The sequence below is a fragment of the Dipodomys spectabilis genome, unplaced genomic scaffold, assembly GCF_019054845.1.
Source record: "Dipodomys spectabilis isolate Male_0828 unplaced genomic scaffold, ASM1905484v1 ptg000130l, whole genome shotgun sequence".
NCBI classification, from domain to species: domain Eukaryota; kingdom Metazoa; phylum Chordata; class Mammalia; order Rodentia; family Heteromyidae; genus Dipodomys; species Dipodomys spectabilis.
This window is the reverse complement of record NW_024870807.1, coordinates 239175-254931: the sequence shown is the minus strand read 5'-3', so window position 1 is coordinate 254931 and position 15757 is coordinate 239175. Positions and strand designations below refer to the sequence as shown.

The 15757-nt window shown below is 36.1% G+C and overlaps 1 protein-coding gene across 7 annotated transcripts in view; it reads right to left on the bottom strand.

Moving 5' to 3' along the window:
- Chd9 (chromodomain helicase DNA binding protein 9) overlaps positions 1–15757 on the bottom strand; it is a 150690-nt gene that overhangs the window by 25820 nt on the left and 109113 nt on the right. For all 7 annotated transcript variants that reach the window (XM_042689983.1, XM_042689985.1, XM_042689984.1 and 4 more), the window contains 6 exons: positions 10154–10313; positions 9341–9430; positions 4624–4727; positions 4015–4132; positions 3023–3080; positions 703–745 (listed from right to left, as the gene is read on the bottom strand). In XM_042689983.1, coding sequence (XP_042545917.1) covers positions 703–745; positions 3023–3080; positions 4015–4132; positions 4624–4727; positions 9341–9430; positions 10154–10313 — 573 coding nt within the window. The remainder of the gene's footprint in view (positions 1–702; positions 746–3022; positions 3081–4014; positions 4133–4623; positions 4728–9340; positions 9431–10153; positions 10314–15757) is intronic.

The window sequence follows — 15757 nt, the reverse complement described above, 5'->3', positions numbered from 1 at the left end:
GGGTTTGAATTCAGGGACCAGGTGCTATTGCTCAGTTTGAGGATTACAGCTAGTATTCTACCATTAGAGGCACAGCTCAACTTCTGACTTTCTTGGTGATTAATTGGAGATAAAAGCCTCATAGACTTTCCTGCTTGGGTTGGAAATCAATCTGCAATCCTCATATCTCAGCCTTCTGAGTAGCTAGGATTATAAGTGTGAGCCTAGCTATAAGGGGCCTAGCTGGCTTTAAAATTTTTAGTCACCTAATAAAGTGCAAGATCTAACTCTTTGCTTCCAATGTGTACTAAGTAGTATAACTACGTAAACTAGAATCAAGCTGTCCCTCCTGAGTGTCAGGAAGGGATGCTGTATCCAGCAAGTTTTGTATCAAAAGGAAGTAACAGCAGATCTCATTCAAAAAGCTGTGTACAAAATAAGTCATAGCAAATGGTTCCTAGTGTACATTTGGAAGTAATAAGAATCAGAATATACTGTACTGTTTTAATGATGAAATCTCAGATGTAATTATAAATTAAATCATTAAAGTTATCCAAATCTCTATTATATGAGATTGTAATAGCTGCAAGTATTGTTGAAATTCTTAAGTAGTATGCTCTAAGAGGATTCTAACTATATTCAATTAAAAATATAGTTATATTACAAATACTATAAAAGTATATCATGAGAATATGAATTTAAAAATAAAAAAATAATACTAACCTCCATCTGCTATAACGAGATCTCCAGGTGAGGAAACATCATCCTTAAAAAAATATAGAAAGGATGAAATTTGTTACAAGGTAATTGAGAAAAAAATAAGGAAAAAAAAAAAGGAAAACCAAATGTCAGTATAATAGAGAACTTCTTTCAAAACTGAATTTATCCCCTGTGCTATGAATCAACCCTAGGGGCTCAATCAGTTAAATATCCAGGCCAGGACTAGAATTTTTAATAATTTTAGCAAAAATAAAACTTGTAATTTTGTTTTCAAGTCTCACTTTAACATTTCCCTATTATAGCTCACACTTAAAACCTGTCACTATTTACTTAAATTATTTTCTTTTCAATAATTACAATAGCCAGTTTGTTTTCCTTACTCTTCTGGTATCGTTTTTTTTCAGCTTCCCATAAAACAAGGCTCAGATAATTGGTAACTTGTGAATCTCTCTCTCTTCTCTTTTTGGTGTTGGTCCTGGATGTTGAACTCAGGGCCTCAGTGCTGTCCCTGAGCTTTTGTGTTCAAGGCTAGTGCTCTACCACTTAAGCCACAGATCCACTTTCATCTTTTTGGTGGTAATTGAAGAGTCTAATGGACTTTCTGCCTGGGTTGGATTCAACTGTAATCTTCAGATGTCAGCCTTCTAAATAACTCAAAGAATAGGCTTGAGCCATCCGCATCCACTTCCCCTAGTCTTTATTTTTGGTTGGTCGTGGGGCTTGAACCCTGGGCTTGGGCACTGTCCCTGCACTCTTCAGCTCAAGGTGAGCGCTCTACTGCTTGAACCACAGTGCCACTTCTGGTTTTCTAGTGGTTTTTATTGGAAATTAGAGTCTCACAGACTTTCCTGCCTGGGGTGGCTTTGAACCGCGATCCTCAGATCTCAGCCTCCTGAGTAGCTAGGATTACAGGTGTGAGCCACCGGTGCCTGGCTTCCCCTAGTTTTTTAAAATAACCTTTTCTTTCTTTCCCGCCCCGCCCTGGTTTTAGCTTAAAATTTTTTAATAATTAAAAATTTATAGTAAATTATCAGAAAATCTTTAGAATATTTTTTGTTGTATGTTAATAATTACTCATAGTACTTTATCCATACATTTAAAGTTTTTGGATATTCATTTTTATTAAGGGATTCATTTAAACAAGCTATATAACTAGTCCAGTGTCTCCCTCTTGTTATGGTACAATATATTTTTGGCTTAAGAGATCTTTGAGCATGCATGAAAAAGAATTAAACCATAAGCTAAAGAGAAGTCAATACTGTGGCTAGAATTTCTCAGGGAGACATTCTTCTTTTCCAGCCAGAGCCCAAACTGAGAAAATATCCTTGCTGTTTTCTATCATTGTCAGAGAATATTGCCCCTTGAATGTACTACTTTCATACTTACAGCAATTTCATTAGCCAAACACTGGTGTAAGCCCTGGCTCTTAATGTCACATGCAAGCCCCTTTGCTACCCACCTAATTGAAGTATCATCTGAGTCTTATTCGTATAAATATTTCAAATTTTATTTTGTTTTTAGTCAAGGGGCTTAACCTCTGGGCCTAGGCATTGTCCCCGAGTTCTTTTGCTCAAGGCTAGTGTATACCACACTGAATCACAGTGCCACGTCTGGTTTTCCAGTGGTTAATTGGAGAAAAGAAGAGTCTCATGGCCTTTCCTGCCTGAGCTAGCTTTGAACTGAAATCCTCAGATCTCAGCCTCTTGAGTAGGTGGGATTACCGGTGTGAGCCACTAGTGCCCCACTCAAAAATTCTTAATTTCTTTAAAGAACCTTTTCCATAGAGATTTTAGATTCTACCCAATTTTTGTTCTTACTGAAAAGTTTATATAGTACATATATACTATATATATATAGCATATTTATACATTCTATAGGATAGTTATATAAAAAAAATTAAAATAGAGGGAAGAGACCTAGAGGAATTCCAAGCTGCTACAGTATAGGTGTAAGTATAGCTGCATTCCCTATAGTTGTATACCTTTACTATTTATTTATCTCTCTGATTGGGAAATTTCGCTAGACACTGTGTTTCTTAGCTTCTTAAGTATAGCATGTGGGCAAATCCCATTTTATCCACATTTCATCTTGTCGAGGGAAGGGATCAAAACTTAGAATGAAATGGTAATTCCTCTGTACAAAACATTAATAACTAACAAACAAAACCCTCGGAATGAATTTGTTGGCTCAAGTTAATCACTGACTTAATCTTTTGAACAGAAAAATTATGTACATGGAAAACAGTTGAAGGAAAACCAGGCAAAGGAAAGCAAACAAGAAATATCTAAAATTCAGTATTTAAAAAATCTAATCCAAAACATACCTCTATATCATCTTTAAAAATGGCAGGAGCAGGTTTATATTCTGGATCTTCAACATCTCTGTTAAAATACCAACAAATGCTCTGATTATTGTAATGGAAATAGGAACATATAACAAGTAAATAAAATAGTAAACAAATAAATGAAATCTCACCAAATAAAAAAATAAAAACTGAAATCTGCATGAAAGCTACACAGGGTAAATAAAAAGAAAGTTCTACTTCACTCTTATTCCAAGTTCAATTTCAATTGTGCTATTAACATAAAAGGTCTTTCGTGTTCCTTTTTTTTGTGAGATTACACAAGGCTTTATGACATGTATAATGATACCACATTTCTCTTAAACTATAATATTGTTGTCTTTCTTTTTCCCTATTATTTTATGGTCTAAATGAAGCAATATACTTCTATTGGAGTGAAAAAATAAGACTTGTTAAAAGAACAGGTATGAGCCAGGTGCTGGTAGCTCATGCCTGTAATTCTAGCTACTTAGGAGGCTAAGATCTGAAGATTGAGGTTCAAAGCCAGTTTGGGCAGAAAAGTCCATGAAACTTTATGCCTGAAGTGGCACTGTGGCTTAAATGGTAGAGCATGAGCCTTAAGCAGAAGCAGTTCAGGAATAGCACCAAAGCCTTGTGTTCAAGCCTCAAAACTGATAAAAAGTAAGAAAGAAAGAAAGAAGGAAGGAAGGAAGGAAGGAAGGAAGGAAGGAAGGAAGGAAGGAAGGAAGGAAGGAAGGAAGGAAGGAAGGAAGGAAGAACAGGTATGAGGAAGCGGTGTTTAGGGGCAGATCACATGACTAGCATGCATATGGCCAAGGTTCAACCCTCAATATATATAAACCCTAACTTCTTAGTGTCTAATCAGATCTTCTATAATGTAAACTAGGTTTCTCTTATTTCTATACCATTTGAAGGTAACTGTCACCTACAAAGACTATTCCCATGCTGAACAGCAAAGATGCAGGAAGAACTTGTAATTGACAGGTACATACCCATCCATATAATCATTTGCTCTCTGTTCTGCAGCCACTGCTTTGTCATCAGGTTTTCCCACTCTTTCCAAGAAGCATAATGCTGGGTCTGCTCGAATAGTGTTATATTTTTCATAACCTGAAAGGATCACCAATTACAGGAGCAAAAGGATAAAAGAAGAAAGGTGTGTAAATTAAGCATTCCTTATATGTATGATATTTTTAGACTAAAGGAACCACACATTTAAATTTTATAGGTTAGCTGTGTTTTTTAGAAATTATCAGAAACACTACCTGACCTGGTAATATTTATAAAACCTTAGATAAAATGTGTCTGATAGGAAGAAAGAATAAGTAAGTCATAGACACATGAATATATTTCATATATATATGAATTTCCTAAGAAGAAATTATATGAGACTTATATCCCAGGAGAGAAGCAGGCAACACAGAACACCCTCTCATCAGGAAATGTAATGAATAACAGACTCTGATATTTTATACTTTTAATACTGTGTATATAACAAGGTATTACTGCAATAAGTCTTTAAGTATAAGTAAATGAACAGAGGAGAAACTGAATTACACTCCACATAAACAGGGCTCCAGTCTAACTTACTTCTTACTTACCGTGTTTAAATACTCCAATAAGGAGTGACTTGTCAGCATCAAAGTCCCACCAATCAGCAGGAACTTCTGAATGATCTGGTTCTGGTACCCAAACATCAATGTCACTTTAAAAAACATCATAATATATGACATTATGAATTATTAGAAACAGGTATTTTTAATAAAGAAATTAGGATTTTAATTCATTGATTTTTCCCATTTCCCAGAGATTCTATCAATTAAAATTGTGAAATAATGAAACAGTAAAACAACAACAAAAAACCCATAACTACTACTGTTAGCTCAATAGAGGAAATGAGTTCAACAATTTTAATATAATTAAGTTCCAACAATTTTAATATATAAGAAATCATATATCTCCTGCAAATAATTTATAGGCAAAGAGTTTTATTGTAAAGTTGTCAGTAAACATGACAAAACTACGTGGTTGAAATATTTTGTTTTCTAGATTAGAAGACTGAGACTCTAGCTGGGCGCTGGTGGCTCACGCCTGTAATCCTAGCTACTCAGGAGGCTGAGATCTGAGGATCGCGGTTCAAAGCCAGCCCGGGCAGGAGAGACCGTGAGACTCCTATCTCCAACAGACCACCAGAAAACCGGAAGTGGTGCTGTAGCTCAAGTGGTAGAGCGCTCGCCTTGAGCTGAAGAGCTGAGGGACAGCACCCAGGCCCGGAGTTCAAGCCCCACAACCGCCAAAAAAAAAAAAAAAAAAAGAAGACTGAGACTCTAAAAAGGTAAATAAATTGCTTTATATAGCAAAACAAGTTATATTTCTACTAGACTACTTTTGCTAATAACACTGAAAGGTTTTAATTTATAATTTGATTAAAACATGAAGTGCTACTTGTAATTTATGTATCAAATAACATGTTACAAATGATAGAGTATTAAAAACTGTAATAATAATAAATCCATCATGTTTTGGCAATTTGATTGCTTTCATGAGTAAGAGATGGAGTCTCTTAGGCTATTCTGAATGGAATGGAGATCCTCCACTTGTAGCCTCTTGAGTAGCTAGCTTTACAAGTGTCAGCCACTGATTCCCAGCTCATTTTACTTTTTTTTTTTTTTTTGGTTGGTCATGGGGCTTAAACTCTGGGCCTGGGTGCCATCCCTCAGCTCTTCAGCTCAAGGCTAGCGCTCTACCACTTGAGAGACAATGCCATTTCCAGCTTTTTCAGCTTATGTGGTGCTGAGGAATCGAACCCAGGGCCTCATGCATGCAAGGCAAGCACTCTACCACTGAGCCACCTTCCCAGCCCCATTACTTTTACTTTTAATTCATTTATATGAACATGTTAATTGTATAAATGGATCATTGTTTTTCTACATATGCATATAATATAGTTTATGTTTACTCCTTTGATCACACTCCTATCTTGCCTCCTCATTTTCACATAGTTTCAATGTTTTATTGTCCTATTTTCACACATGTATGTAATGTACTTTGAACATATTCACACTACATCCACTCTCTACTTTCATTTAGCTCCTTCTATAGATATTTAACTCCTTGCCCCAACAATCCCTTCTGACATCCATGCCAATTTTTTAAAATGTCTACATGTACAATGTGATTTTGTCTGGCAACTTTATTAACACAATAATCCCCAACTCCATTTATTTTACTGTGAACAATGTCTTGTTTATGACTGTAATTATTGTATACATATACCACATTTTCTTTATCAGTTCATCAGTTTACGTTATAGTTAGACTCAATGTGTAACTTGATTATTGTGAATAGTGCTGCTACACACATGAGTTGTAAGGTATTTCAAATACAAGCTGATTTAACACTCTTTCAGATGTATGCCCATGAATGGAATAGCTGTATCTTGTGAAAGTTCCATTTTCAGTTTTTTGGTTGGTGTTTTTTTTAGGTATCTCCATAGTGATTTTCATGGTGGCTGTACACTAACTTACGTTCCCACCAGCAGTGGGAGGCTTTGCTTCTCCTTTCACCCTCACATACTTGCTAGTATTTGTTGTTTTTGGTTTTCTTGATGGCAGCCATTCTGACTGAGGTGAGATGGACTCTCAATGTTATTTTATCTGCACTATTTTTAGGGCTAAAGATTTTGAACTAAAAGGTTTATTTCATAACCACAATGATTTAAAACACTTTTACTTTAACCTAATACATAACTAACTAATATTTGACAATGACTAGTAAATGAGTAGTATTAATTAATTGCAGGTGTAAATTACCGCACTGACCTAAATTACCATACTGACCTATAGCACTTTCTTTTTTCTTTTTTTGGTCAGGTGTGGGGCTGGATCAGGGTCTGGGCATTGTCCCTGAGCTTTTTCACTTAAGGCTATCACGCTATGATTTTGCGCCACAGCTCCCCTTTTGGTTTTCTGGGGTTAAATTGAAATAACAGTCTCATAGACTTTCTCCTCAGGTTGGTTTCAAACTCTGACCCTCAGGCTCCTGAAAACTAGGATTATAGGCATGAGCCAATAGTGCCTGGCACCTTCGCTACACTCTTCAAGGAATTTGTGAGACTTTAAGTGAATACTCAATTATACAAAACTTTATTTTGAAACAAAGTTGCAAATAGAATTTGTTTTAGCTTAGTATAGAAAAAGAAAAAAATGATTTTCCTGTAATGTGGCAAAAACTGGAAAACAGTGGTACTAAAGGAGATTGCTTTTCCTTATGTGTATTAACTGTATGAGAGCTAATGTGATAGTTCAATGTATGTAATGATATTTTGAGAATATTCAACCTCTCTAGATACATAGGGGGTATGTGTGTGTATAATTACTAACTTGAATTTCAGGCTTGCAAAGCATGGTAGAGGTACCATTTGAGGAATGTCCCTACTCTGGATATTGATTTTTGACAGAGTTCCCAACTGGTTCTAACAAAATTTTAGGACTAGATGGTAATGGAAATAAGAAAGAATACTAGTATAGGAAATTAAAGTGGAAAAAGTGGGTTGGAAGTTCCCCATGCCAACCATCAGATGTCACTCTGCTCCAGAACTGTGACTATCTGAGGTAGGCAGCTCCTGTTTATAAAGAATCAATCAGTATATATTCAACTGGGAAAAAGGGATTCAAAAGGGAATAAGGAATTCAGTTTGTGAATAGAGTCTTGGAACACAGAGTGTAGATTGAATAATATGGGAAATTGGACATGAAGATGATAATGGCTAATTGTAAGAGAACACAATGACAAAGTTACAGAATTATGAGAAGTACACACGTTATGTTTGAAGAAGTGAATTCCTTCCTATTTAAGAAGCAGCGCTGTGGCTAGTGATGGCAAGATGAATGACTATAACAGACTATGGCTGCAATGAAGAGAAGGAATACGATGGTGGAAAAAGCCAAAAGATAAAGATGATGGGATCCTATGGGATCACCATAATAGGAGGGGACAAAAAGAATCAATATAAGAATTTAAGTTTTAGATTTCATGGTAGAAAGCTGAAAGAATTTTTGTGTGTATGTGTGTCTGTGTGCGCATGTCCCAGCCCTGGAATTTGAATTCTGGGGACTTAGCGCTCTCCCTGAGCTTTTGAATTCAAGGTTACCACTCTACCACTTGAGCCACAGCTCTACTTCCAGCTTTTTTTTGGAGTGGGGAGGGGAGGTGGATAGCTGGAGATAAGCATTTCACGGACTTTCCTTTCCATAATCCTCAGCTATCAGCCGTCTGAGTAGCTAGGATTACAGGTGTGAGCCACTGGTGCCCAGCAAGATAATTTCTTTTTGATAGTTTCATTAGATTTTCTCTGCAAAAAGAGAAAGAATATCACATTCTGAGAATAAAGTGTTGAGTACTACGTTAAAGCATGCACAAATAAGAGGTTTAAAATGGATGTTACAGCTGGGCAATGGTGACTCAGGCCTACCTAGGAGGCTGAGATTTGAGGACTGAAGTTCAAGGCCAGGCTAGGCCAGGCCAGCCAGGAAAAACCATGAAACTCATATCCAGAGGTGGAGCTCTTGCTCAACTGCTAAAGTACTAGCCTTGAATAAAAAAAAAAAGAAGCTCAAAGACAGAGATCAAGCACCAGGACTGGTACAAAAACAACAACAACAAAAAATAACCTGGAAGCTACAGAGAAAAGAGGATAAATCTGATACAAACTACTTGAGTAAGAACATGACAGAAGATTAACCTGGAAACAGAAAGTTCCTCATGGCTTTGGCCTGGTACCCCTGGCATACAGCGGAGTGTAGTTCTGTTTGCCTATTTCCTATTCATTGTTACTATAAACTCCCTAAGTATAATTGTGTTTGTCTTTCAAACTCTACTGTTTCACACAGCCCAGTGCTTAATCAGTACTGTAAACTGTTTCTGGACCTGGAGATATAAATCACTAGTAGAATTCTTGCCCTAGGTTAGATCACTAGCACCACCACCCAAAAAAACAAAAAACAAAAAGATAAAGGTAATGGAGAATGGGAAGAAAGTGGTTCAGTTACTGCATTTGTGCCCGCTTTAATGATATTAAGGTTATACATCCCTCAATTATATGGCACCATTGTAGTCATATCATGACTTTCAGTGATAAAGCCAAAGGCAAGTACAATAGAAGAAGATAATTAACTGGCCAGGGTAAATTCTCTATAATTGGGAAATTTTCTTTCTTGTCAATTTCACTGAATTAAAGAGCTATTTACTAAACAATTTTTTTTCTGATCATATAGTTGTTGCCTTATTATGTTATTGGAAAATATAAACATTATTTACCTTGCATCAACTCCATCAAATACTTTCTGACACTCACTTCCAATAACTTCTTGCTTCAGATAATATAGCATCCTCACACGAAGCAAAACCCTGAAAGACAAGAATAAAGGAGCTGGGAATGTGGCTTATAGGAAGAGTGCTTGCCTCACATGCATGAAGCCCTGGGTTCAATTCCTCAGTACCACATAAACAGAAAAGGCCAGAAGTGGCACTGTGGCTCAAGCGATAGAGTGCTAAGTATGAGCAAAAGAAGCCAGGGACAGTGCCTAGGCCCTGAGTTCAATCCCCAGGACTGGCAAAACAAGAACAAGCATATCATCCCTTAGAAAAAATAAACATGGGGTGAAAATTACGTAGAAATATCTGTACAGATGTTTTTTCAGGGGAGAGCAGTAATGGAATATGAACTCAGGCTCTTAAACATGAAAGGTAGGTGCTGTATTATTTGAGCCATGACTCCCACATTTTTTTCTTTTAGTTATTTCTCCCAAAGGCTCTCACTTTTGCATGGACTGGCCTCAAACTTTGATCCTACCGATACCTCTTGCATGGCTAAGATGACAAGTATAACATTTTTACACAATCTTTTTCTCAATCTTCACCATCATCATTAGTTAATAACCAAGGATGATAAAATGAGCTGATATGGAGGCCAGTGTTATTTGTTGGTGAAAACGATAATAGGGAAGCAAGATTGCTGAGAAATATGCTATAAAAATAAGATTGGTATTAGTCTTATATCTCACATGAAGAGTAATAAACTCAGAAAGGTGAATCTTAAAACAACTATGTTAAAAATACTCTACTACCTACTTATTACAATGGTGTTTTATATGTTTTTTGTAGCCTTCATCTTGAAGTAGTTGCTCAGGATTGTATTTTCGAAGCCAGTCTGCTTTTTGTATGTCAAATGAGCTTGTTTGAGTTTTTACTTTCTTCCCTTTCCGACCCCTGGGCACAGGAGCTGACAGGCCTGTTAAAATGAGAAATGCATGTAAAAGAGGAGTAATTGTATAAAGAGCCGAAATTTGAAAGCTTTTTATAATCCAAGAAATCTATGGAGACTTCTTCTAGTATGTGCAAATTATAGAGATATCTTTAAAATAGTAATGGTAATGATAAATGTTGCAAAAATTCTACAAATACCTAATAATTCTGTGTCTCAAATAAGAGTAATCATTGTGATTTTGTTTGTAGTCTTATCAAACATTTCCCCATTTTACTTTTGCTGTCCTTGTTGTTGTTATTATTATTATTTTTGTCGACCGTAGGGTTTGAACTCGGCACTGTCCCTCAGCTCTTCAGATCAAGGCTAGTGCTCTACCACTTGAGCCACAGCACCACTTCTGGTTTTCTGAGTGGTTTATTCAAGATAAGAGTCTCAAGGACTTTACTGCCTGGGCTGGCTTTGAACAGCAATCTTTAGATCTCAGTCTCCTGAGTAGCTAGGATTACAGGTATAAGCCACTGGCACTCAGCTTCCCCTTGTTATTGAAAGATACAGATCAGGTCAACTAAAGTAATTTCATTTCTTTGACATTTTTCTTGTGAAATACTTTAAAAAGTATTCCTTAGCTGGGTGCCAGCTGCTTACATCAGTAATCCTAGCTACTTAAGAGGCTGAGATCTGAGGATTCTTGCTCAGAGCCAACCTGGGCAAGAAAGACTATGAGACTCGTATCTCCAAGTAACCACCAAAAAGCCAAAAACAGAGCTGTAGATCAAGTATAGATCACTAGAATAGAAAGAAAAGCTCAAGGACAGCACTCAGCCTCTAAGTGCAAACCACAGGACAGGCACACACACACACACACACACACACACACACATACACACAAATACCAATTTTTTTTTAAAACTTTCCTGGCTATCCTAGTTATATATCCCATCTTTCTTCAGTTTTTCTGTGAAGGAAAAAGTTACATATCACTGAAGTCCCTGTATAAGTCTCTCAATGTAATTTACTCATTCCATCAGACAGATCTGCACTAAGAAATTTGGTTTTCATTCAGTACATGACTTTCTACATTATTTTCAGATTTTTACATTACACATGTAATCCTATAATTTATTTATTGGTCTTAATACTTACTAGATTTGTTCATAGCTGACCTGAGGTTTAGTTCATCCCATTTTCTTGGTGTTACTTTACTGCATGGCTGTTATTTACTTATCTTCATGGTGTTTCAATTGTTTCATTAGTCATTCTTTTTTTGTTTTTTTTTTTTTGGGGGGTTCCGGTCGTGGGGCCTAAACTCTGGGTCTGGGCACTGTCCCTCAGCTCTTCAGCTCAAGGCTGAAGAGCTCAAGGCTCTACCACTTCAGCCACAGCACCACTTTCGGCTTTTTTCTTTTTGCGTATGTGGTGCTGAGGAATTGAACCCAGGGCCTCATGCATGTAAGGCAAGCGCTCTACCACTGAGCCACCTTCCCAGCCCCTCATTAGTAATTCTTTACAATTACTAATGTCGTTTTGACCACCGCTTCCAATTTTTACTTTGTTTCCCTTACCATATTATAGCATGTGAAATTGATAAATAGAACCAATAAAAGGATTATTTTTCCTAATAATTTTGGAAGGTTTATATTGTGTTATCTTTTCATAAATTTTGCTTTTATATTTTAAGACTGTTCAGTTAGACACATGTAAATCTATGTTATGCATTTTTATTTCAATTATTAGGTAATGTTCCTTTTATCCCAACTAATTCTTTCCATTCTAAAGCTGACTTTGTGAGGATTGGGATTGGGGGGGAGGGGGGAGGCTGGGAAGGGATGTGAAGGGTAAACCAAAGGAGGAGGCTGCAATGCTTGGTAAGAAATGTACGCATTATCCTGACCATGTAATTGTAACCCCTCTGTACAGTATGTTCACAAATCAAATAAAATAAAAAAAAATAAAGCTGACTTTGTGGTACAATGTTATTACTAAAACATTGGTATTTGTAATATTAGATTTTATTGATGTGTAATTGTTACTGAATCTTCTTTAGTGTCTCCTACTATCTCGTTAAAGTATCAAACTATTGATACTTTATTATACTCTTATAATTTTTATTTTTTGGCTCTCCTCCCAGGGCTTGAAGTTAGGGCTTGGACACTGTCCTAGAGCATTTGTGATTGGTCCATAATTTTTTTTTTAACAGATAAAGCTATAATGTGCTTACATACACTTATTCTCATCAAATTTTCCCCCAATCATCCTCTCTGTATTTTTACAATGATATAAATTGTTCTGTATTTAACTTATCTCCACTCTTACTGACTTAGAAACTACATAATACACATTTTAAAATATACAAACTTAATTTTCCTAATAAAATTTCTATTTTATATTTCAAACAATTTTCTCAAATTCATCATTTAATCCTTTTATTTCTTTCTCAGTTCTGCTACAATTATCATGTGTAGGTTTGAGCTTTCTCTTTATAGACTCTTACTCTTTCAAAGTCACAGTATAATGACTTTACAGATAGCAAATTCAAAGTATTATTTTGCCCATGGTAACATTGTTTCATTGTAATATTGTTCATTTTATTTTACTTGTCCTCTCTTTTAATTATCTTTTTTTTGGGGGGGGGGGAGGGGTTTGCTGGTCCAGGGAATTAAATAGAACCTGGGTGCTTTTGTGCTTAAGATTAGCATTCTACCACTTGAGTCACAGCTCTACGTCTAGTGTTTTGGTGATAAATTGGAGGTAAGAGTCTCATAGGCTTTCCTGACTGGGCTGGCTTTGAACCTTTATTCTCAGATCTCTAAAACCTTCTGAATAGCTAGATTACAGGCATAAGCCACCAGCATCCAGCTTGAATTGTCTTTAAGAAGCTATTTAAAGGTCTTTCAATTATCAAGCTCATTTTAAGAGTTTATCTTTACCCTGTATTTCATGTTATTTTTCCCAGATGTCTTAAAATCTTTGGTCATGTTTTAAAATAATAATAACAAAGCTAATGGGTAGCCTGCAAAAGACAGGGCCTGTGATTGTGGCATCACTCAAGAATAACTGGATAGGATTTTTTCCCCTATTATTTTTAGGTTTTCAGTAGGTCAGACTTACCAGATAAGATTCCTTAGTTTTCTTCTTTAAATAAATTGACTACACATTTGTTTAACATCCTGTAGTAGCTCTATATCAAACACCAATCGTACAAATAAATCTCTATTTTAGCCTCTCTCCAGAGAATACACTTTAGACATCTTTCCTGTGAAGAGCTGAAGAGGTATTTAGGGACGTAACCCCTTTTAAACAGCTTTTAATTGCAGACTCTAACTTTTCACTTATAGAGGCAAGACTTCTGAAGTCTTTTGAGAAATCTGTGAAGCAAATTAGTGTTGGTTTTTCTTTGCCTTTTCCATAGCTGAACCAAGATTCAGCACTCTCTCAGAACAAACCTGTTAGCTTTCAGCTTCTATAATTCTGTTATTTTCATTCTCAGTCTTCTTGTTTTTGAGGATTTATTTTGAAATTATAGGATATAGAGCTGGGCACTGGTGATTCTCATGCCTGTAACCCTAGTTAGGATCGAGGCTGAAAGCCAGCCTGGGCAGGAAAGTAAGGACTCTTTTTATTTCCAATTAACCACCAAAAAGCAAGTGGAGCTATGGCTCAACTGGTAGAGTACTAGCCTTCAGCTAAGGATGGTGCCCAGGCTCTTAGTTCAAATACCAAGACAGGCACAAAAATAAAAAATAAAATAAGCATATACAAAAGTAGATGAAACAGTATGAATATAACTCTCTGATACAAAATTATCAATCCCATATCCAAAATTATCTACCAACATCAAACTTTGTTTCATCTATACGTTTTTCTCAATTTCCTATTATGTTATGAAATAAATGGAAGACATTAGAAATTTCCTACTAGTTTTTTTTAGTTTCTATTTTAGTTTTTACTATCTAAAAAAACTTTTAAAAATGCAATCAGTATTTAAATGCACAGTTTTCTAATGACAACAATGAAACTCTTTCCCCAGGCTGTTTGTTTCAATCAGGATCTAAGTAAAGCCTCAAAAGTGTAGTTGGGGGGCTGGGAAGGTGGCTCAGTGGTAGAGTGCTTGCCTTGCATGCATGAGGCCCTGGGTTCGATTCCTCAACACCACACAAGCAGAAAAAGCCAGAAGTGGCGCTGTGGCTCAAGTGGTAGAGCGCTAGCCTTGAGCTGAAGAGCTCAGGGACAACACCCAGGCCCCAAGTTCTGGCCCTATGACTGGAAAAAAAAAAAAAAAAAAAGTGTAGTTGGTGATGACTCTAAACTCTTCAATGTTACAGCAGGGTTACATTTTTGGTATTATTAAATGTTTTGGGCTAGACAGATCTTTATTATGAGAGACTATCTGCACTGTTGCCTCTGCTCACCAGAAGCCAGTATCATGGTAAAAGTTGAGACACACTGTGCTGGTTGTAGGATTAAGGTGTTAGATAATCTCCACTGGTTTATAGACATCCTACTCAAACAATTCATTTGTTGAAGCCATATCCTTATTTTTTCTATGAGTTATTAAGCTTAATGTCTTCATTTTCTCTTCTCTTCTATAAATGGAGATTTAACAAAGAGTGAAATCGGTGTTTGTGCTAATTCTTTTTTCTTTACACAAAAGCCAGTTTGCTATGTTAATTTGTCTCCTATTAAGACACTATTGAGACACTACCACTGACCACTCATCTAAGATATATGCTTTCTGTTGTGCTTCATCTCAGTATATAGCATATAATTATTATCACTTCACAGCATTTGGTTCAATGTGTAATTATTATTATTATTTTTTTGCTTATGTGGTGCTAAGGAATTGAACCCAGGGCCTCAAGTATGCAAGGCAAGCGCTCTACCACTGAGCCACCTTCCTAGCCCGTGTGTGTGTGTAATTATTTTTTACATTCTGTCTACCTGTCTAGAATATAAAGTTTATGAACATGGGAAACTCTTCTGATTTGTTTTTTTCCCAGTGATTGTGCAAGACATACCTAACAGTCACTCACTGAATTTCCTTTATTTAACAAAATGGCAACAAATTTAATGGCATAGCAATAGTTTGTATAGTAAATAAAAGTATACTACAATATAATTATAAAATTCTGTTAACAAAGCTATAGATAAAAATTGTAGGACAGAATTGACAATGGTATAGTCACTTAGGATAGCAAACTGAAGACATTAGAAAAAGTTAAGATGTATACTGATGTACCTCAAAGTCTAATATTTTATAATATTTGAGGAACATGTTAAAAGGCAGATTCTGACTCAGTAAGGGTAAGGCCTTTCTAGGAATGTTCCAGGAGATAATACTGATTTACCAGCTACATTAAGGTACTAAAAATGTGCACTTACACTTCAATAATTCGATTTTTGGATGAACAGTAAGTTAATGAGGTTTGAATTCAGGGCCTCAAGATTGCTAGGCAGATGGTCTACTGCTG